Genomic DNA, 22,938 nt, shown 5'->3' with positions numbered 1-22,938 from the left:
TGACCAAGGCACTTGGCCTTCTCCTGACTGGTTGTGTACTCAGTTCCATCAGCAGATCGGAGTGTTGGTATATCAGCGCTGCGGCCCTTGCCACCCGCACGCTTGATAGTGGACCACCATTCCTTGTCCCGAAGGCTACCAGTGGTGAGTTTCTGCCGGAGCATGGTAATATGCCGTTCTCTGTTTCGCTGGATGGTACTGCGTGCAGAGGCTGCAGCTGTGCGGTAGTGTGCTTTCTTATCAGCACTGTCGGGATTTGAGCGCATCTGGTGCCACATCTGTCGCTTGGTGTTGACTGCAGCTGTACACTCCGGTGTCCACCAAGGTTCGTCGGAGGGGCGCGATGAGATAACTCTGTTGGGTATGAATTGTGCCATTCCTTCGAGGATCCTCTTGGTGATGTTGTCGCAGCTGAGATCCGGTTCAGGTCCGAGCATGCTCTCCCAGTCTGTTGTTCGGTAGAAGTGGGCAAGCCGCTCCCAGTCTGCGCGGTGGTATCGCCAGACTCTACGCGATGTCTTGGGCTCACGGGTGAGCTTCACAGGAAAGTCAACTTGGAGGACAGCATGATCAGAGAGTCCAATAGGCGGGTGTGCCTTAACAGTTGCTGGTGAAGGGAAATCAGACATCACCAGGTCCAGGGTGTTATCACCTCGGGTGGGTACGTCGACATGTTGACTCAGGCCATGGTAGCAGCAGATATCCTCTGCATACTCTCCAGCTCGGGTGGTCTTGTTGCTGCAGAGCCAGGCAGCGTTATGCACATTGAAGTCGCCGGTCACAATGACATTTGATCCGTAGGTACGGGATGCCTGCAGCGTGTTGTCCAAGTATTCCAATAGCTGGAGATCTGTCTCCGAACAGGACCCGGGCCGATAGGCTGCACAGATAACAACTTTCTGTCCACTCTGCGTCGTGACACTCAGCCAGATGATCTCGTGATCATGGCACTGGATGTGATCAAGATGTTCATATCCTAGGCCAGCCTTCACCCAGACTGCTACTCCACCACCGTGTGCAGAGCGATCCTTGCGGATGGGGGTGTGATAGCCAGGCATGGCTGCTTCAGATTCGCTGCACTTCTCTGGCGTAAATTTTGTCTCTGTGACTACTGCTATATCTGGCTTCAGGGTCTGGAGGGTGTGGCGGAATTCTGCAAGCTTGGACGATAGGCCAAAGGCATTCGTCACCAAGAGTCTGAACATCGTTGGTTGGCTACTGGGCATCGTGCATGCTAGACGATCCCTTGAGGGCACCAGACAATTCATCAGTGTGCTGGAACTCACCAAGTTTGGATTGCAGTCCGAAGGCATTTGTCAGCAGGAGCGTTAGGCTTGGGGGAATCATTTGGATTGCTGCTCAGTGCGTTCCTTAAATCGCCATGGCCTCGCGTACAGGGGCCTTGGCCAGAAATTCTCAGTTGTGACCAGGGTGAGGTCCTTAGCGTCCACAGTTAGGTGGGCAGACACTCTTCCTGCCTCCGTGGTGTGGAGGCTGCAAGTGTGCACCGTTGCCGTACCCCCTGCTGCAACTGCACGCTGGCGGGTGAAGCATTTCAGTCCCTCCTCAGTACAGCTTGAGCTTAAATTGCCTACATACAAAACTGCCCTCCTGGACCTGGGAGGCTCTCCTGACACCAGTTGCCAGCTGTCGTCGTCTAAGACCTCCAGGACTGGCTTGGAGCGATGTTTAGCGCTCCTGCTGTAGGGGCCCTCAATGCCAATGTCAATGATCTCAGAATTACTGTCTTCCTCACCGGACGCCTCAGGGTCACTGCCAGTGTCACCCACGCTACGGGGCTCACCCGTACTAGCAGTACACGCGGCAGCCTGGCCTGTGCGGGTACGGGTACGATTTCTTGACGATTTCGTAGATCTACTCTTCGTACGCTGGCTCTGCTGAGGAGCTTGAATATTTGGGTGAACACTTGCCTTGGCAATGGCGGCTTCCTTGAGGGAGACAACTTCCTGAGTCAGGCCTGACACTTGCCGCGACAGGTCATTGATTCTTTTGTTGAGGCGATCCTCGCGATCGGCCGACTCGGACGCTAAGTTCGCCAGGGTCTTGATAACCTCAATCACAGACGACTCGATACCCGGGAGGGAGCACAACAGTTTTGTCTCTACCTCTGAGAGCCCCTTGAGGGCGGCCTTTGTAGCTGGGGGCATGGCCGCCAGAGGTGGGCCAGCCCTACTACACGATACTAACTAACAAATACTGCTAGTGGTCCTCTTGGCCACGCCGACTGGCTGCCAGAGACTGAAAAACTGCGGAGCTCAAAAATTTGCTTCCACTTCAGAAAACAGCCGGTACCGTTTCATCATGTTTCATGCTATCACCTTCAGCGACCACCATGCTGTGACAACCCCTTTCAACATGGTTCCAATTCGAATTCCTCATGCAGCTCCTGCACAGACACAGACCATCAGACGTATCAAAATGGACCTGTTTCGGCAAGATATCCAGTGTGCTAACCTATGCTCCATGAAGGGAACCTGTACCGAAATGTGAACCCAGTGGCACGAGTGTCTCATGTCACTCGTAGATCAACATGCACCACTCCGGCCTCGGAAGCACCGTGCCCCCAATGTCGCACCATGGTATACCCCGGAGCTCGCAGCGCTTGTACGCAGGCGCAACAAACTGCATCGTAAGTGGCTGAGAACCAGACTTGATGTGGACTACCGCAGCTTCCAGCAGACCAGACGGGAGGTTACCCGCACTAGCCGAGCACTGAAGGAACAGCATTACAATGAAGCATTTGTGAACGCTACAGGGAACCCAAGGCAGACTTGGCGTGTATTAAATTAGCTGAGCGGACGGCAGCCAGTCCACACTCTTCCCAAATGCTCCCCGGATGACATTGGTAATGTGTTTGAAGGCATTGTCAATGATCCTCAACGTCCCCCAGCCTTGACTCTACCTCAAGGCCCCATGTCTCCGAACAGCCTTTCAATCTTTATGCCTGTTACCATTGCCCGTGTGCGTAACCTCCTATCGTCAATAGCCACGACAAAAGCTACTGGCAGTGATGGCTTGCCCGGAACGATTCTTAAATCATGCGCTGACCTTCTTGCACCCTCACTGATGCTCATCTTCAACAAATCATTGTCCGAAGGCCAGCTGCCACCGAGCATGAAAATCGCCAACATCACTCCCGTCTACAAAGGTGGTGACCCCAGTCAACCCACCAACTATAGACCTGTCTCTTTGCTCCCTATAGTCTCCAAGCTTATCGTCCATGAGCAACTCAGTCAATACCTGGCTGAACATGATCTTTACCCTTCCTGTCAATTTGGCTTCAGACGCCAGCACTCTACAGAGGATGCTCTCACAATGGTTACAGACAAATTTCTAAGAGCCCGAGATGGCGGGCTGTCAACTGGCGCTGCTTTCCTGGACATGTCAAAGGCCTTTGACAAGGTCCAGCATCAGACACTAAGTTTTGTCGAAGACCTATTCCAGCTTGGAATCTCCGGCACAGCCCTGAACTGGTTAAGCGATTACCTCTCAAATCGTCAACAAGTCGTCATCAGCGGCGATAGTAGCTCATCTTTCACATGCTCAAGTGGGGTTCCCCAAGGGTCTGTACTGGGACCACTATTGTTTGTCATATATGTCAGGGATGTGGCCAGTGAAGTGGATCAGTTTGCCGTCCAGGTAACCCAATTCGCGGACGACATCATGCTACACGATAGCAGGAAGGACAAGGTAGTGCTGTCACACAACCTGTCTTCAGCCATCACCCATCTCAGCAACTGGCTTGGTGAGCGCAACCTAATCCTGAATAGTCGAAAAATACAAATATTGTTTATTCCTGCCAATCGTCATGACAACAAGACATTGAATGTGCACTGTGCAGCTACACTCCTCGAGCAAGTGACAAGCGCCAAGTACCTGGGCTTGCACATCGATGATGACCTGAAATGGAACACAATGGTTGACCATATAGCCAAGACAGTGTCCTCAAAGATTGCCATTCTCTTCCGCCACAGGCAGTGCCTCCCAATGCCATGCCGCTCAACCTACTTGAGATGTATAATTTTTCCCACATTCCAATACGCATGCAACAGCTTTTCCTCTTCCCTTTCCTCTGCACAACGTAATCGTCTTCAGAAACTTCTCAAGCGAGCTGTGCGTGTTGTCTGCTCTGCTCCGTTCCTGTCTCCAACTGCTCCTCTTTTTGAACGCCTCAGCATTCAACCCCTGCAATCAATGTAGTGCCGCAAACTCCTCCTGCTAACCTTTCGTGTAATTCATAATAACTGTAGTGTGCTTCTTCATGACCTTGTCACACCTCTGTCACACACCCGTCGAACGAGGAGCACAGATGTTCCCCTGCTTCTTTTCCTGAGGATCATATCTGCCGCTGCCACACGCAGCCCTTCATATCAATGTCCCGCTCTCTGGAATAAGTTGCCTGCATCTATACGATCACTGAAGAAACCAGGTCAATTCCGGACCGCTCTCTTACCCCACCTGAAAAATTCACCGACTTATGTTGCTCACTGATCAAATAATTATGCAATCTTTCCTCTGCTAGCTAGCTGCTGTCTTAAATATTACTCTTTTTTTCTATTTTCTTTTTTTTCTTCTTTTTTTCTTTTTAATCTTTTCCTTACATTGTGTGCCTGTTTGTCTTTAGTCGATCTCATATAATAAGGCAACACTGCCTGTTTGTTATTCAACGTTAAATAAACCAATCCAATCCAATCCAAGCACTTTCGAAAGAAGGACATTAAATTTCTGGACAGGCAAGCGCAGCGAGGTAGGCAAGAAAATATTTCTCCGGCAATATTTTTCGGTTGCAAGTATGGCATCTGATGTGTTCTTAATCGTTGTTTCTATTTCTGGCTTCCTCAATCAGGTTTAAGTCTCATCAGGGTCCTTGCCCTTCCAACCTTCATTTCTGTGCACATCAATCTTGCTTTTTCAAACTTTTGCTATGATGTGCTTTGCCTGCTTCCATGATGCCATAAAATCACCATTGGGGACATGCACCTGGTTTTTCCCTCTCACTACTACGTGCTTTGGCGCAAGGAGTTTCACCAGCTGGCGCGGTCCAAGAAATAAATCTGACCGTCCCACGTCCTTCAATTAGCAGCGCTGTTCTGCATTGTGACCCGTCCTTGTAATCATCATGCATACCGTCTTCTTTCCATTTCAAACATTCTGTTCTCAGTCATAACGTCTAGACTTCCCTCGTTATCCAGTTCACATCTATCTGCGGTCAACTGTCCTTTAATTAGTGTGCTGTTCCTATTTATGAATACATGTAGGTCTGTCTGTAAAACAGAGAGGTTCCAGGCTGTCCAAGAGAGTGCTCAATACCGAGAGGTAGAACGGGTTCAGACAATAAGAGAAAAAAGATAGTATTTTAACTATATGTAATATTTATTATTAATAGACTTATAACTCTCCATATTCACCCTATCATCCCTACAGCTCAACAAACGAGTCACGTTGGTCATACATGTACATGTACGCAGAACTAACGTAAGTCGTTGTTACTTCACTACCGACTGGCATGTTCTTGCAAGAATCGGAGAACGATAACTGTGTTCTTGACAGAATCTTGTTCAAGTTTGTTAGGACAGATCGTGGACACGAACTGGTGCATGTGGCACGGGATGCGACGACCTTGGAGAACACGCTCGAGCCAATCACCTTGGAGAGCACGCTCGTGCTTTACGGGAGCCAGCCGATCATCGTCGTTTTTGATGAGAAGATTTGACCAATCTGTGAGCATCATTTTCGGGAGTCGGTTAATAGACAGCAATCTAAGCGATTGTGCCCTCCCATATTTTCTTTTCAGGCAGCGCACCGGAGCTGTTGTGTGCCCTAGAAAAGTTCTACGCCAACATCCATAATCAGAACATTTCTGAGTACAAACGAAATTCCTTGCTTGCCACTCGATCCTCAATCCATGGACATGCCGAGCGTAAAAAACATTGTTTCCTCGCTGGCTGATGACTTGTCACCACCTGGTCACATGCCGATTTAATTTGTACTCAGAAAAGTCCTGTGTGCGGAAGTTAGCGTAGAAATTTTCTACGGCACTCGCCATCTCCGGTGCGCTGACTGAAGAGAAATTAAGCTCAGCACCGAGTACTGCTCTCTTTACAGTACGTATCGAAAAGTGGTGAATATAAGTTGTATTTCTCGCCGGCCGAGCGCAGCGAGATAGGGGAGAAATGATTTCTCGCGAAATATATTTTAGTTGCAAATATGGCATCTGGTGTGTTCTTTGTTGTCGCTTCTTTTCCTGACTTCTTCAGTCAGTTTTGAGTCTCACCAGTGTCCCTGCCCTCCCACCCTTTATTTCTGTGCATATTATCAATGCTTTTTATCATTGTTTGCCGTGATGTGCTTGCCATGCCTACATGATGCCTAATCGCCATTGGGGATATACACCCGGTTTTTTCCCTCACAAATGCGTCCGTCGGCGCGAGGGTTTTTTCCCGGCTGGCTCGGTCCAGGAAAATTAATCTGACGGTCCCAAGTGGTTCTGCATCATGGCCTATTTCTGCTATCCACTGGCACGACTATTCTTTCTGAGACACTCTGTTCTCAGTCCTTGCTTGCTTCCATACCTCACTCGTTATCCGGTTCACATCTGGCTGCGGCCAACTACCCTTCACTTTGTGTGTTGTCGCTATTGCTGTCTATGTCTCTGTGTGTGCCAGTATGTGTGGAGCGAGAAGCGGTGAATATCTAGCAATATCCACCACTTATGTAGATGGCCAATTGCATGAGAGTGAGTATGGAATGAAGTACAAGCCAGTGTATGTAGAGCAAGAAGGTAGAGCAAGAAGGTATGTATTTTTGTATGTTTTCGTGTATGTATATAGCATACAGACACACTAAGACAACAATGGTAACAGCACACAAATTGAAGGGCAGTTGAGTGCAGATAGATGAGAACAGGATAAAGAGAGCAGTATTATGTTAAAAGGAAAAAAACGCACCTGTTTGTTCAGAGAGCTCCGCTTCATTCTCCTCGTACAGGTTTGCAATGCGTTCGTCCGTTGACCACATGCCATGGCTGTAGATACACACGCACACACACACACGCACACGCACACGCACACGCACACACACACACACACGCACACACACACACACACGCACACACACACACACCTGGTCCTGGTCGTGGTAAACACTGCCATTATGGTCACGTTTTCCCACTACGGGGCCGACAATATAGAACGACGAGAGGGACCATGTTCGAGAGAGCCATCTCCAGCAGCTATGGATCTGGCTTATCATCGGAAACGATTCCTCTCACGGCTGCCGCTAGAACTGGTCCATCACTCTCCACAACAGAGCGAGCATTCCATGAGCCAACGCTCAGCACACACACACACACACACACACACACACACACACACACACACACACACACACACACACACACACACACACACACACACACACACACAATACACTCACACACACACACACACACACACACACACACACACACACACACACACATACAGACAAACTCACGAACACATTCAAAACGAACAAATATGGAACAATTCTAACCATTTGATGACATAATTCGATACTTGCACACACACATGTAGATGCCCACATTACTGGCCGCACTCCTGCACACATTCCTGCTCATACTCTTGCCTACGCCCAAACTCCTGCCCACACTCCTGTCTGCACACTTTGCCCACGTTGCCCTTGCCCACACTCCCGGCCCACTCTCCCTGCCCACACTTCTCTGCCCACGTTCCCCCACCCACACTCCCCCTGCCCACACTCCCTGCCCACACTCGCTGCCCACACTACTCTGCCCACACTCCACCTGCCCACACTCCCTGCCCACACTCCCTGCCCACCCTTCTCTGCCCACATTTCTCTGCCCATACTCCTCTGCCCACAATCCCCTGCCCACACTTCCCTGCCCACACTCCCTGCCCACACTCCCCTGCCCACACTCCCCTGCCCACACTTCTCTGCCCACACTCCCCTGCCCACACTCCCCTGCCCACACTCCCCTGCTCACACTCCCTGCCCACACTCCCCTGCCCACACTCCCCTGCCCACACTCCCCTGCCCACACTCCCCTGCCCACACTCCCCTGCCCACACTCCCCTTCCCACACTTCTCTGCCCACACTCCCCTGCCCACACTCCCCTGCCCACACTCCCCTGCCCACACTTCTCTGCCCACACTCCCCTGCCCACACTCCCTGCCCACACTTCCCTGCCCACACTCCCCTGCCCACACTCCCCTGCCCACACTCCTCTGCCCACACTCCCTGCCCACACTCCCCTGCCCACACTCCCCTGCCCACACTCCCCTGCCCACACTCCCCTGCCCAACACTCCCCTGCCCACACTCCCCTGCCCACACTCCCTACCCACACTCCCTACCCACACTCCCCTGCCCACACTCCCCTGCCCACACTCCCCTGCCCACATTCCCCTGCCCACACTCCCTGCCCACACTCCCCTGCCCACACTCCCCTGCCCACACTCCCCTGCCCACACTCCCTGCCCACACTCCCCTGCCCACACTCCCCTGCCCACACTCCCCTGCCCACACTCCCTGCCCACACTCCCTACCCACACTCCCTTGCCCACACTCCCTTGCCCACACTCCCCTGCCCACACTTCTCTGCCCACACTTCTCTGCCCACACTCCCTTGCCCACACTTCTCTACCCACACTCCCCTGCCCACACTCCCCTGCCCACACTCCCCTGCCCACACTCCCTGCCCACACTCCCTTGCCCACACTCCCCTGCCCACACTCCCCTGCCCACACTTCTCTGCCCACACTTCTCTGCCCACACTCCCTTGCCCACACTTCTCTACCCACACTCCCCTGCCCACACTCCCCTGCCCACACTCCCCTGTCCACATTCCCTGCCCACACTCCCTACCCACACTCCCTTGCCCACACTCCCTTGCCCACACTTCCCTGCCCACACTTCTCTGCCCACACTTCTCTGCCCACACTCCCTTGCCCACACTTCTCTACTCACACTCCCCTGCCCACACTCCCCTGCCCACACTCCCCTACCCACACTCCCCTGCCCACACTCCCCTGCCCACACTTCCTACCCACACTCCCTTGCCCACACTCCCCTGCCCACACTCCCCTGCCCACACTTCTCTGCCGACACTTCTCTGCCCACACTCCCTTGCCCACACTTCTCTACCCACACTCCCCTGCCCACACTCCCCTGCCCACACTCCCCTGCCCACACTCCCCTGCCCACACTCCCCTGCCCACACTCCCCTGTCCACACTCCCTGCCCACACTCCCCTGCCCACACTCTCCTGCCCACACTCCCCTGTCCACACTCCCCTGCCCACACTCCCCTGCCCACACTCCCCTGCCCACACTCCCCTACCCACACTCCCCTGCCCACACTCCCCTGCCCACACTCCCCTGCCCACACTCCCTTGCCCACACTCCCCTGCCCACACTCCCCTGCCCACACTCCCCTGCCCACACTCCCCTGCCCACACTCCCCTGCCCACACTCCCCTGCCCACACTCCCCTGCCCACACTCCCCTGCCCACACTCCCCTGCCCACACTCCCCTGCCCACACTTCTCTACCATGGCTCCAGGTTCACGGATATGTGTTTACTGGCTGACATTATGCCATCCGTGGTTAGTGCACACACACAGTCACTGGCCACAGTGTGAGCGGACCTAGCTTCCCCAGTTGACCCCCTTTCAGAAGAACAGTGTACACTCTGCCCACACTCCCCTGCCAACACTTCTCTGCACATTCAGACCCATGCCCACACTCCTAACCACCCTCATACTCCTCCCCTCACTTCTCTGCTGGCATTCTTGATGACACTCCTGGCCTCACTCCTGCCGTCACTCCATCACACACTCCCTCCCGCGCTGCTAAGTCCTGCCCGCCCTTCTTAGTCCTGCCTGCCCTCCTCAGTCCTGCCCGCTCTCCTCAGTCCTGCCCGCCCTTCTCAGTCCTGCCCGCCTTCCTCAGTCCTGCCCGCCCTCCTCCTCAGTCCTGTCTGCACTACTGCACAACTGCCTACAGTACTGTAGGCAGTTGTGTAGGCAGTACTGCCTACACAACTGCCTACACAACTGCCTTCAGTCCTCAGTGCTGCCTGCACTACTTCCAGAACAACTGCTGACAATTCTAACCACACTACCGCCTACACTACTGCCCACACTACTGCCTACACTACTGCCTACACTACTGCCTACACTACTGCCTACACTACTGCCTACACTACTGCCTACACTACTGCCTGCACTACTGCCCACACTACTGCCCACACTACTGCCTACACTACTGCCTACACTACTGCCTACACTACTGCCTACACTACTGCCTGCACTACTGCCTACACTACTGCCCACACTACTGCCCACACTACTGCCTACACTACTGCCTACACTACTGCCCACACTACTGCCTACACTACTGCCTACACTACTGCCTACACTACCGCCTACACTACTGCCTACACTACTGCCTACACTACTGCCTACACTACTGCCTACACTACTGCCTACACTACTGCCTACGATACTGCCTACACAACTGCCTTCAGTCCTCAGTGCAGCCTGCACTACTTCCCGAACAACTGCCGACAATTCTAACCACACTACCGCCTACACTACTGCCCACACTACTGCCCACACTACTGCCTACACTACTGCCCACACTACTGCCCACACTACCGCCTACACTACTGCCTACACTACTGCATACACTACTTTCCCGCACAACTGCCAACAATTCTACCCACACTTCTGTCTACACTACTGCCTACACAACTGCCTACACTTCTGCCTACACGCCTACACTACTGCCTACAATTCTGCCCGCAGGTCTCTTCACACACTTTACCTGACACCAGGCTTTAGGCATGCACTCACCACAATTTTCTGCTGAATTGATAATTTTCAAAACATGTCATTAAGCGAGCAGTGTAAGGAAATTATTGCCACTGCCTACTGACCAGTACTTTGGCCGAGTGGTGTGGACTTTCCTGCCAATCGCAAGGTTCTGAGTTCAAGACCAGTGCTGACACCAGTGAGCGTGTACTGTGTTAACAAATGCTGTGATGCAAGCGTGAACCACTTTACATGCAGTTATAACTGCTCTGACAACCACTGTCAACTGTGTACTCACTACACTGTATTCATAGTGAGGGTAACATAGATGCAGCTAATGAAGTTTGCACCTTGTCAGGCATTGCTTGTGATACTTACTAAGTCACCCTCGCTGTCACGTGCTATATCTGCCACCCTGGTATCTCAGGCATGGTGGTGGCCTTGTACAAGCAAAACTTCCTAAACTGGTTGTGTTTCTCAACACAATTGCATAGCCGGTTTTGTTGCGTATCTGCGATCTTTACTTTCTTCTGCTTATGTACTTCAAATAGGGAAGGGTGTTTTAAAGAGGATCTGGGAACTACACAGCTCAATAAGACCTTTCTGGGTTCTAGGGATGACGACACCGCCACATGAAAATACCACATGAAAAGACCACATGAAAAGGCTACATGAAAGACGTCAGCTGCCGCTTCTTTACGGATGGAGAGAAAAATAAGGATCCACCAATTTCAGTATAATTTTACGGGCAAAGGTGAAAACCCACCTTCTGCATCAATGTTGCCCTGTTTTCCACACCTCGTGTTCCCAACTCACTGTGGTGTACAGCACAGTTGAAGCAATCCTCTTCAAGTCAAGACTTGATCATGATACATATATACCTGTCATTGCACAATCATGGTCAGAGAACTCACTCACTGGGCCGGCCTGACGCATTATGTTGGAAATGGTGCAGTACATTTCACTGAATGTTACCTAGGACTGATTCAACTGTTCTATACTTCATTGTTGAGCAATGCATGCGTAGAACTTACAGTGGGGAAGTGGATAGGAAAATTCCACAGCTTCCATCAGCAGCGTGATGCTCAGCATTGCCTGGAACATTCAACAGGAAAGAACAGAAAACTGAATTTTAAAGAAACTATCCATGTCTCTGTGCAGAAATATTCGATTATAGGAATGGGTATCAAATCATAAAGGTAAGCATAACACACATACCAAACCAGCCACGTGTTCATTATCCACAGAGGAAATTATTCTTTTTTTCGTATAGAATCCCATGCAAACAGAAGTTCTCTTTGGGACCTGAGCAAGCCCATAGATCAAGTTGTGTTGCAAGATAGTGTGAAGTAGACATTTGCACACAAGTAACTAGCAGTAGAATACAAGGAGCACACATGGTGTATTGAGAACATTCAACTTTACCAGCATCATCTTGGCGAGCGGCAGTGGATGGACTGGCTTGATCAGAGTGTGACTGGCTGCTCAAAGGAACGCTCTCTGACAAGTCTGGTGGAACAGTGGAGGAAGTAGCTCCGGCGGAGACCGGCTCGACGACTTGCACCCGACGCTTCCGGAATATGTCCGGGAAATCGGTGGCCAGCTGCAGTGCGGAGAGTAACAAGGATACAAACAAGCACCAAACATGGCTCTGATATCAACATCAGTTAGTGTCAATATCATCCACACCACTGAGAGTCAAATAAAGAAGAATAACACGGCTGAGAAAGGATTGTGAATTGTCAATGTGTGAATGGAAGGTGACAGATGTTTTGTTGAGTAAAATGGTGGAACAACTTGCATACATCAACAGATAGACATAGGCAGAGAGGGGGGGAGGGGGGGGGGGTGAAGTACAGAGAGACTGAGAGAAAGAGAGAGAGGCAGAGAGAGACAGAGAGACACAGAGAGACAGAGACACTGAGAGAGAGAAAGAGATAGACAGAGAGAGGAAGAGACTGAGGGAGACTGAGAGAGACAGAGAGAGAGGGGGGCATGCAACAGGCGATCACACTCACCAGTTCTTCATGCTGCCGTAGCACCTTGCAGATCTTTGCAAAGCGCTGGGCGTTCGGTGATTTCACTAGCAGCTGGTGAAGCTTGGTCGAGGTGTGATGGTAGTCGGTTACTGCCCAGCTGTGGACCAATGCTGCTGCAGCGTGTAGATGATTACTGTGCCCACGTGATGAAGATGATGATGTAAGGCCCAGGCAGGTGGCCAGTGCAGGCAGGTCGGACTCACCAAGGCTTTCTCGGACGGACTCAAAGGACTGTGCAGAGAGCAGTGAAGCATGGTTAACTGGCCATTTGAGAAGAAGCGGGGCACGATCGACGTAACGGTGGCTAGTGGAGAGATGACCCTGTGTTGCTACAGATGATCTGACTTGCTCTGCATCGTACACAGCGAAATCAAACTTGGTACTTGGCTCGTGGAGGTGCTGACGAATGGAAGCGGAGCTGAGGATGCTCGTGGAGTAATTAGTGCCCGGGCTATACTGTGCTGCCAGTCTATCAAACACCATGCGCAACAGAGCCAACAGACAATAGCCATCTAGCGTATCTTCAACTGGCGCATGGACAACAGCGACAGCTTGGCGCAGGCTGTCCGTGACGGAGATGCAACCACGGGCTGGGGAATGGACTGGAGCCACTACCACCAGATTCTTCCAGAGCTCAGCAGGAATGCCGTGAAGCTCGTGGAAATAGGCGTACAGCTCTGTCTGTAGCCGGATAACAAGAGCAGTGGAGAAGCAGTGCTGAGTCCTGAAAGAGACTCCTGCGCACGCCGACTGAGATGATGAATCTTTCTTGGCCAGTGAGCCGAGGCAGTTGTCAGCGGTCGGAAGACGGCTGGGTGCCAGGATCCTTTCTTTCTCCTGCAGCAACACACCTAGTTGTATCACCATCTGCAGCAGCAGAGGGCCCTGACCTTCTGCTCCCTCGCAGCTGTTAAGCTTGCCAAGGACTTCCTGGACCTTCGCAACACCATCTATGAAGTGCAGCATATCTTCATCGTCAAGCCCAGGTGGTGCGAGAATGAGACCAATGACCGTGGAGAGCAACCAATTGGGTCGGTTAACGATGATGTCGTCCAGCTCAGGGGATGAGAAAGAAACAATCTAGAAACAAAAACACGATATGCAAATACATACACATGGCAACACACATAGTTGTAAGCCGACGCACGGTACATGCCCAAACATGGATGCACACACATTCCACACGCATGCGCAGACAGATGGATATTAAAAAGGCCAAAAACCTCCAAAATAAAATAAAACAAAGCAAGTCAACCAGCCAATCATCGACGCGTCATGACAGCACACTTCCCCTGACCCCACATTGAGAGACAATGCGAAACTGTTAAATGAACCATCCTAAGTTTTAAAGAAATGGATGTAAGGGAAACGAGTACAGATGCCCTGGCTTGAGCTGCGCGGAAATAAGTGCCGTATCCTCTCATGGACACAAATGCAACCCTCTGGTGCCAGCCAAAGCAGGACTATGCAGCACATCCTCATAGAAACTCACTGTTGAAGATCAATCCATCAAAGGTGCAAAGCACAATGCACCCGTTGTCAATAATTTCTTTATCAGCCTAAAGCCAGCAATCTGTAGGTGATGTCCCCTGCTGTCAAGCCCCAGCTAGCCATATTGTGCACAGCAACACACTAAACCTGTTCCACAATTTTCACTTCATCTTGAAGTTTCCAGCAGCCTTACACCTACTAGTATCGGTGTATAGCTGGTCTACCACTGAATAATAGATAATAAACTACAGCTAATGGCAGGATGGGCATCATAGTGTTCTAGATATGGGCTTGAAAAAAAGAAGGAACAAATGGAACCACCCCGGTTGCATCTTTCCCTCAAACCAACGGCTAAGAACAAATCCACTTTAGGGGTCTTTGCAAAAGTTTTTTTTTGTCGACCCTGAAACGAGCATCGTTCGTTGGAGGGGGTGGGGGGGGGGGGGAGGGGGCAAAAATCGCAAGTCGACCGACACTACAGTCCATTCATTGGAAACTGTCCCGCTGGCTTTTGAAAGTTCGATTTGGGCCGAATTGAGGATCAAAAATCCACTTTAAATTTCAAGAATATGTGTTTGGGATCTGCTTCTCCACATACTTTGCCATGCATACCTCTCCAAATTTTGTAAACCTGGCTGAATTTCTATTTCCCTGTTCTTGGGCTTTTCTGCCCTCAAATGTGGCAAGCAGTTATTGCACGGGTCACACAATGCAGGATGTACTGTTGTTTTCACGATATCTACAACTATTTGCGGGAGACACCAAAAATGTAGGGTGCCAGTTTCCAATAAATCGGGAAAAAAATCACAAGTCGACCGATACTATACATATGTACATGACTACATATACATGCATGCAATTTTCATCATCCAGCATAGCAAGCTGCGTTCCTTTCATAGGGACTGGAGGGTGTCCGAGTAAGAAATGAGCGATGTTCATTTCAGGGACGATAAAACACTTTTGCAACGACCCCTTAGAGATGTACTTGACGTACATGACATACATCATAACATGAAATACATCTACTGCAAGCAAAATATAAATTACTCAATCTGCAGAGTATGTACATACCAGGCCATACGCATTGAGAATCTTGCGATATCGACGGATTTGTGCGGTGTTCATGCTGTCTGCATTGTCATCATACTCTACGTTGCTAGCAGCACAAAGCTGTCGAGAGAACTTCCGACTCGTTGAGAATGGCTCTTTGATGTTGTCATGCAGTTGTGCCAGTACTTCCTCTGCCTGCCCGAGCACTTTGGGTTGCTTGCAAGATTTCTGAACATGCACATCAACACAGTGGGTAAAGTACTCTCTGTTCACAAACATGATTAATCCTTTTAACGTTAATGATGTATGATTACGTCACTGAGAACGAACCCAATCCACTAATGACGTACTTCCTGCGTAAGCACAACTTCATTGCATATTTACAGCTCAGTATAAAGCATTCTATGGCTACAAACACACTTTGCAAAGTGGAACACATAGCAGCATATGAGAGATTAGTTATTTACAGATGTCACACAGCTCGTTTCAAAGCAGTCCAGCTTCACTCTTCGTCTGAATCTCATGACGACTCACTCCATGATGATATCGAGTCTGCAACCTCGCTGACTTTCGTTTGTTGTTTCGCAGCCTTTACAAGTTGCCAATACACTAATTGATCGTGGAGATCGCCAAGTTCTTTGACAGAACTGTGAGCTTGACGACCTCCACAGTGACAAGTCTGCCTACAGGCTGTGGAAGAATACCAAGTCATCGACGTTGAGATTAGGACTTTGAGCCGGCTGAATGACAACCCGAATATCAAACCCTTTTGCTTTCCCCTGCGCTGCTTTCACACGTGCATTGATTTTGGCTGTGTGTGGACCCGTCACCATCGTGCTGGTACAGCATGCAGTCGCTGGCCGGCTTCTTCGAACAACGCATCTTTTTAACTGTTTCTCATTGTCACACTTCGGTATCATGCGCCTGGTCCTGGGCCTGGCTGGGGTTGTGTTCTGGTGCCGATTTTCGAAAGGACTCCACCCTTTTCGGAGGTTCAAAAGCCTGTCAGAACAATAAACGACACTGCGGGTACCCTATGTAGGGGTCACTGAAATGTTTGTCTAATGCCGACTTGCCACTTTCTGTGCCACACATAATTTTGTGAAGGTCATTCTTGGAACATTGTATAAGGTTGTTTCCAGTTTGAATAGTTCTTTCAAAACCAAATCCACAATTCACGGGAGAGGGGCAAGTGCGGATCACCACAAATGATTATAAACTCTGTCTAATGCGCTGGTGTGCATTGCAGTTCAATATCCGTATCTCTTTAACTCCCACTCGCACTCTCTGTCTCCCTAACTCTTTCTCTCCATCGTTCTGTCCATCTTTCTCTTCATCTCTTTCTGCATCTCTTTCTGCCTCTCTTTCTCTCATTCTCTTCTCTCTTGTTTTTTTTCTCTTTCTCTTTCTCGTTCTCATTATCTATCTCTTTATCTTTCTCCCTCTTTCTCTCCATCTTCCCATCTTTGCCTCTCTCTATCACACTTTATCTTTCCTGATCCCTTTACTATCCCCTAGTTTCTCCACTAGTGGTAATTGAAATATGGTTTACAGTTTTACTTACGCTCAGGATATCTCTGCAGACCTCAGAAAGTTTTACTCTCAGGCGATCAAAGTCTGCGTCATTGACGGTGGCATTGATAGCAAAGCGTCCTCGAAAGTGGAGTTTATCACCAAACTCCTTCTCGACACTACTATAGCTTGTGGCAAGCTTTGCAGCAAGTTTTCCATGATCCTCTCTCTTGATCTCGTCGCGGAAGGTCGCAATGATCATGACATTGAACGGCTGGTCTGTATTTGCACCAACAAGAGATGGGAAACGCAAACAAAAAAATATAATTTGTGGTGAGGAGATTTGAGGAAAGGTGATTTTAAGCAACACACTCTCTGCAATATCATAGCATGCAGCTAAAAAATGGTCAAAAGAGTGTTTTAAAGCAATTGTGCTAATGCTACTTCAAATGAATTGGCGACCGATAGTACGTACTAGGGTGTTATGAGCGGCCTCGAAGATATATCTCGTGAGTGAGGATGGAACCATGCCTGACCTCAATGTGTTCGGTCTCGGGCTGAGAACCTTTGTAATCTACTGGAGAAGTGGCGGCACAGGCCAGTCAGAAGTGAGCGCTGCTGTTTCTGCGACAAACAAAGAAGAAGCAGCTAATGCCGACCAGGCTGATCCTATTATCAGATCTCTGGAGAGCAAAGTCTGGAGATGGAGAAGACAGATGCGAGTTCTCTGAATGTTTCCGAAAATCTTGGCCTCCATCGGGCATAGACAATTATTGTATGGACATTTCGGACGTTGCTCAATTGGAGAAGAGAGCAGAATATTTGAACCAAGGGCACGGCTCTTCCATTCAAGGGTCTCAACAATAAAGGATCTGAACGTTTTCGATCCAGAAGCTGTTTGCTGTTTTCTCACTTGTTAGTTGTGGACTCATTGTCGGTAACCTGAGTGAGTCATGCACTGACGACGACATCAAAGCTTTCACGATGAAAAGGTCAGGCACAGCCGGGACTCCAGCTACTGTCCATAACTGCAGCATCCACAAGGCTGAAAATGGCAAGATATCTGCAAGGATCACTGTGGATGCCACTGCCATCGCACTCATCACCTCACCAAACTTCTGGCCAAGGCCACTCTATGCCAGACCGTGGAAGTTTAAGCAACGTTCAGTTGAGCCTGATCGTGACGACTTGCCTCGCATCCCGGCAGAATGACTACTGCAAGTCTCCGGCTGCTAGTCGCAAACGCCTTTGGGCTGCTGTCCAAACTCGGCGAGTTCCAAAACAATCTGAGTTCAACTAAGCCTGATATAGCGATCGTCACAGAAACGAAATTCACGCCGGACAAGGTTCCACTCGCCATGTCAACTATTCCTGGCTATGCAGCACATATTCGCCAAGACCGAACTGCTTCAGGCGGGGGCGTAGCTGCTTGGGTGAAGTCCAACCTGCATGCTCGGCACCTTGACACCATTGACTGTAAAGGTTTTGAGGTAGTACGGCTCTAAGTAGATTCATGCTCTCATGGCAAGGTTGTAGTCTGTGCTGTGTATCGTTCCGGTTCAAGTAGCCCATCAGATTGCTCCGTCGTCGACTACCTAGACAGCTCATTACCTGCAGCACAGCAACTCGGTGACCATGTAGTCATTGCAGGGGACTTTAATGTCCACAATTCCGCCTGGCTCAAAAGTAGTAAAACAACATTAGCTGGTCTTGCACTGGAGGATCTAGCATCTGCTTATTGCCTCACGCAGCATATCACGGATCCCACTAGAGGTGATGCCATTCTAGACCTTGTCCTTTCAGACTTGCCTGGACATGTGAGCACTTCTATCTGTAAGCCCCTTGGACGCTCTGACGATGCGGTCATCATCGCAGACTTCTTGACAGTTTCTCCCTCAGAGGAGGAGAGCTCTGCTAGAACAGTATGGCGCTACAATAAAGCCGATTGGTCGAGACTGAGGGCACACTTCAGATCCGTAGATTGGCTGCAAGTCACTGCTCCCCATACCGACTGCAACAAGGTCTGGGATGTCATCTCAGAGACAATTCTAGTGGGGATGCACCGATTTATCCCGTGCAAGCAATACACTACAACACCCTCTGACCCTCCATGGTGGAACCCAGAGTGTCTGGACGCAGTAGTCCTCAAGGAACCGGCCTGGCGGCGCTGGAGGAGATTTCCATCTTCTGAGCCTCTGAAGCAGACATTTTTACAATCAGTCAACCATGCCTCAACTGTGATGGACACGGCCCGCCTAGCTTGGGAACGGCGTGTCCAGGCTAAGCTCTGTGCGGGTAATCTGCGTGACAAACAGTGGTAGTCGGTGATGAAATCAGTCGCTGGTGTTAAGCGCTCCTCTGATATCCCAACCCTGATTGATGCACATGGGCAGGAATGCGCAACCAACTTGGCAAAGGCAAACTGCTTTGGATCATTCTTTTCCAAGAAATGCAGTCTCGCCTCCGACATATCAGTGGACAGCCTGCCTGCTGCCTCTGGCGACAGTAAAACTCCATCAGTCACAAGGATCCATTTCCGGGCTGACACAGTACGACGACATCTGGCAAGACTCGACTCCTCCAAAGCCACTGGACCGGACAAAATCCCAGCTAGTGTACTCAAGGAATGCGCAACTGAGCTTGCGGGGCCCCTAGCACGCCTCTTCTCCCTGTCTTTCAGTACTGGCCACCAACCACAGGCATGGAAGGTTGCCCGAGTAGTTCCAGTATACAAAAAGTCCTCCAAATCCGCTGAAAAGAATTACCGACCAGTCTCGCTGCTTTCTATATGTTCCAAAGTAATGGAGTCCATCATCATTTGCCAGTTAATGAACTTTCTGGAGGGACAAAACCTCCTATCACCAAGGCAATTTGGCTTTCGCCGAGGCCTAGGTCCATCCGATCTACTTACGGGACTACATCACAAGTGGTCGGCCACATCTGGCCTTGGTGGATCTGTGGAGGTGCTTGCTGTCGACATCGCCGGGGCTTTTGACAAAGTCTCCCACACAGGTGTACTGCACAAGTTGCGGAACATCGGTGTGAAGGGCCCCCTCCTGGACTGGCTTAGAGACTACTTAACAGGTCGTTCGCTGGAAGTGGTCATCGGCGGCAAGAGCTCCGATCGCTATCCGATCTCTGCAGGAGTACCACAAGGCAGCATCCTTGGACCGTCCCTGTTCCTAGTATATGTAAATGATGCTGATAGCTGTCTGGCTCCAGGGTCTGAAATGGGAACATTTGCAGACGACACCACGCTGTATGCCTGCGTCAATACACGCGATGATGCCATACACCAAGCTGACAGTCTTCAAGCTTCCGTTAATGCGTTACATGCATGGGGAACAAAGTGGCATGTTAAGTTTGAACCATCCAAGTCGCAGCTCCTACGAATCTCCTGCCATCGACAGCAGCCTTGGCCGGTCCCCGCAATAAACTTTGGAGGGGAGGTCATCCCACAACAGCCACACCTCAAGCTCCTCGGAGTTATGGTTGACTCCAAGCTATCCTTTTCCGCCCATCTCCGGTCAGTTGCTGCCAGGGCAAACTCACGTCTTGGCCTCCTACGTAGAGCTGCTCGTGTTCTGGACTGCCGTGGCATGCTGGCCGTGTATCACGGCTTCGTCCGGCCCCTGCTCGAGTACGCTCCCCTTGTCTGGATGGGAGCTGCTCCCACTAACCTTGAACACCTTAACAGAGTGCAGAGGCGTGCCCTCCACATCCTGGGACCCAACATCTTGCTACAGAGCCTAGAGGCCCGACGGACAGTGACGGCACTGACTTTCGTCTACAAGCTGCTGGGCCAACCAGGTCCTCCTCTGCTGACATACATGGTCCCCCTCTCGTCGTCCACCATGCCGCACCTGTAACCCGGAGACAATGCCAACAGTCTGCTTCACACCCCTTCCAACTGGAAAATGTTCTCCCTCCAGGCGCTCCTAACTACCTAAGACGCGCCTTTCCATACAACATCATCAACACCTGGAACGCGCTGCCATCCTCCCTCTTCACCAAACCACCATCTCCTAAGGGCCTACAATCCTTCAAAGCGAACGTCCACTACCATCTTCTTTTGGGCCACAGACTCCCTCTAACAGTTCAGAACTATTTCCATCCTGAAGCCCCCCCCCAAGCATTGCATGATGTTCACTGCATCTGAACTGACTTTGAATCTATTTTTCTCTCTTCTTGTTCTCTCTCCACCCCCACCCCCCTCTCTCTCTCTCACTCACTCACTCTCACTCTCTCTCTCTCTCTCACTCTCTTTCTCTCTCTCTCTCTCTCTCTCTCTCTCTCTCTCTCTCTCTCTCTCTCTCTCTCTCTCTCTCTCTCTCTCTCTCTCTCTCTCTCTCTCTCTCTCTCTCTCTCTCTCTCTCTCTCTCTCTCTCTCTCTCTCTCTCTCTCTTTCTCCACCCCCCTCTCTCTCTCTCTCTTTCTCCTCATCCATTCTACCTCACCTTCTCTTGTCTTTATCGCACTAAATCACCCCCTTCTTTTAGGCTATGGTGCGCAAGCTCACGTTAACGCCGAGACCATAGGTCGGTGTTGTGGGCTTGCCTCACCAGCACAGGCTTGCTTTGCAGCCCCTACTCTCCCTGCTGTTTTGTCATTGTATACTCTGTTGTCTTCTCCCCTTCTGACGAGTAGGTTGTGTACTTAGTAAAAAAAAAAAAAAAAAATTGTTGCAGGAAAGATGAGGCGGTCTATTCCATGCCCAAAAATAAAATCATTAATTTCCTTCTCAAACACAAAGCTCACTTTCCCCGACTGCATGTATGTACACGTGACAAGTCTGTGGACTTGTGCCACGTGATTCTTGTAGCACGATAGTGCGGGTATCCAGTAGACTGGTAGTGGTACATAACTGTATGCACAGACCATAGTGCTCTGTGTGGTAAAACTGTTAACCACTGCACACACACACACAGCGTGAAAAGTCCAACTCTGGAAAGTTCGGAATAATTTGAAGATTTGTAAAATGTCCACTACCCGTGTACACGCCAATGTGCCATGTAGTGGCAGGTTTTTCATTTTGACCCGACGAGACCATACGACGCTTGCAGATCACAGCACGAACAGTTCACCAGCCACACTCCACGAAAGCAAGTAGTAGTACTCCTGACAAGTCTTGTTTTGTTCCATAGAGATAATAACCTAAGATGAAAAACCTGCTACTACTGTATTTGACGGACCTATTGAAGATGGCACAAAGAATCATGTGCCATGTGTCGACACTCTTATCTCATTTTCTAGACTGCCTCCGTGTGAACACGCATGGGCAAAAGGAAAGACCCAGTACATGGGGCAGTGCATGTTCAGCTTGATGTGCAGTAACAATTCATTAGTACAGTGTACAGTGTAGTGCACAGCACTTGTGAATAAAACTATATGTTCATGTGAAAACCAGTCTGATTTCATGTATCCAAAATATCGCCGGGACTACATACTCTCCCGGGCCCATATTGACGCACATGTTCTGGACCATCACCAATGTTTCTACCCAGGGACTTATCACAGGCCTTTACCATGCACGGAGAGATAAAATAGGAGGACAGAGAAAGTGTTTTTACTCCGAGTTTCAAGCACTAAGCGATCATCAGAAAACATGTTTTCTGATGATCGTTTAGTACGTGAAACTCGGAGTAAAAACACTCTCTCTGTCCTCCGATTGTTTGAACCAGCTCAACCACTCGGTATTGAGCACACTCTTGGACAGCCTGGAACCTCTCTGTTTTGCACGGAGAGATAAATATCTAGGGCTGAGTCAGGTAGCCTTTTCTTCAGGTATCGGGTTTGGGTAGTTTTCTACGAGTGGCTCCGATACCCTATCGGGTAATGTTTCCATGGTGACACCACAATGCACCCCTTCCCTTACACACTGGATAGACATGGGGAGTACTTCATGAATTTGTACATGTGCACTGTACATGATGTCATCTGCGACTTCGGGTTTTCAGGTACTATTCTGTACCCGTCTACCCGAGGTCCTCAC

At 50.2% G+C, this 22,938-nt stretch overlaps 1 protein-coding gene across 2 annotated transcripts in view; it reads right to left on the bottom strand.

The window, feature by feature from the left end:
* Positions 1–22,938, bottom strand: part of LOC135829563 (uncharacterized) — a 45,593-nt gene that overhangs the window by 9,088 nt on the left and 13,567 nt on the right. For both annotated transcript variants that reach the window (XM_065341958.1, XM_065341959.1), the window contains exons 5-10: positions 16,999–17,225; positions 15,456–15,662; positions 12,873–13,973; positions 12,280–12,457; positions 11,889–11,949; positions 6,969–7,045 (exon numbers count right to left, since the gene is read on the bottom strand). In XM_065341958.1, coding sequence (XP_065198030.1) covers positions 6,969–7,045; positions 11,889–11,949; positions 12,280–12,457; positions 12,873–13,973; positions 15,456–15,662; positions 16,999–17,225 — 1,851 coding nt within the window. The remainder of the gene's footprint in view (positions 1–6,968; positions 7,046–11,888; positions 11,950–12,279; positions 12,458–12,872; positions 13,974–15,455; positions 15,663–16,998; positions 17,226–22,938) is intronic.

Source organism: Sycon ciliatum, chromosome 13 (assembly GCF_964019385.1).
Source record: "Sycon ciliatum chromosome 13, ocSycCili1.1, whole genome shotgun sequence".
In the NCBI taxonomy this organism is placed as follows: domain Eukaryota; kingdom Metazoa; phylum Porifera; class Calcarea; order Leucosolenida; family Sycettidae; genus Sycon; species Sycon ciliatum.
The sequence above is the reverse complement of the archived record's forward strand: the minus strand, read 5'-3'. Positions and strand labels throughout refer to the sequence as shown.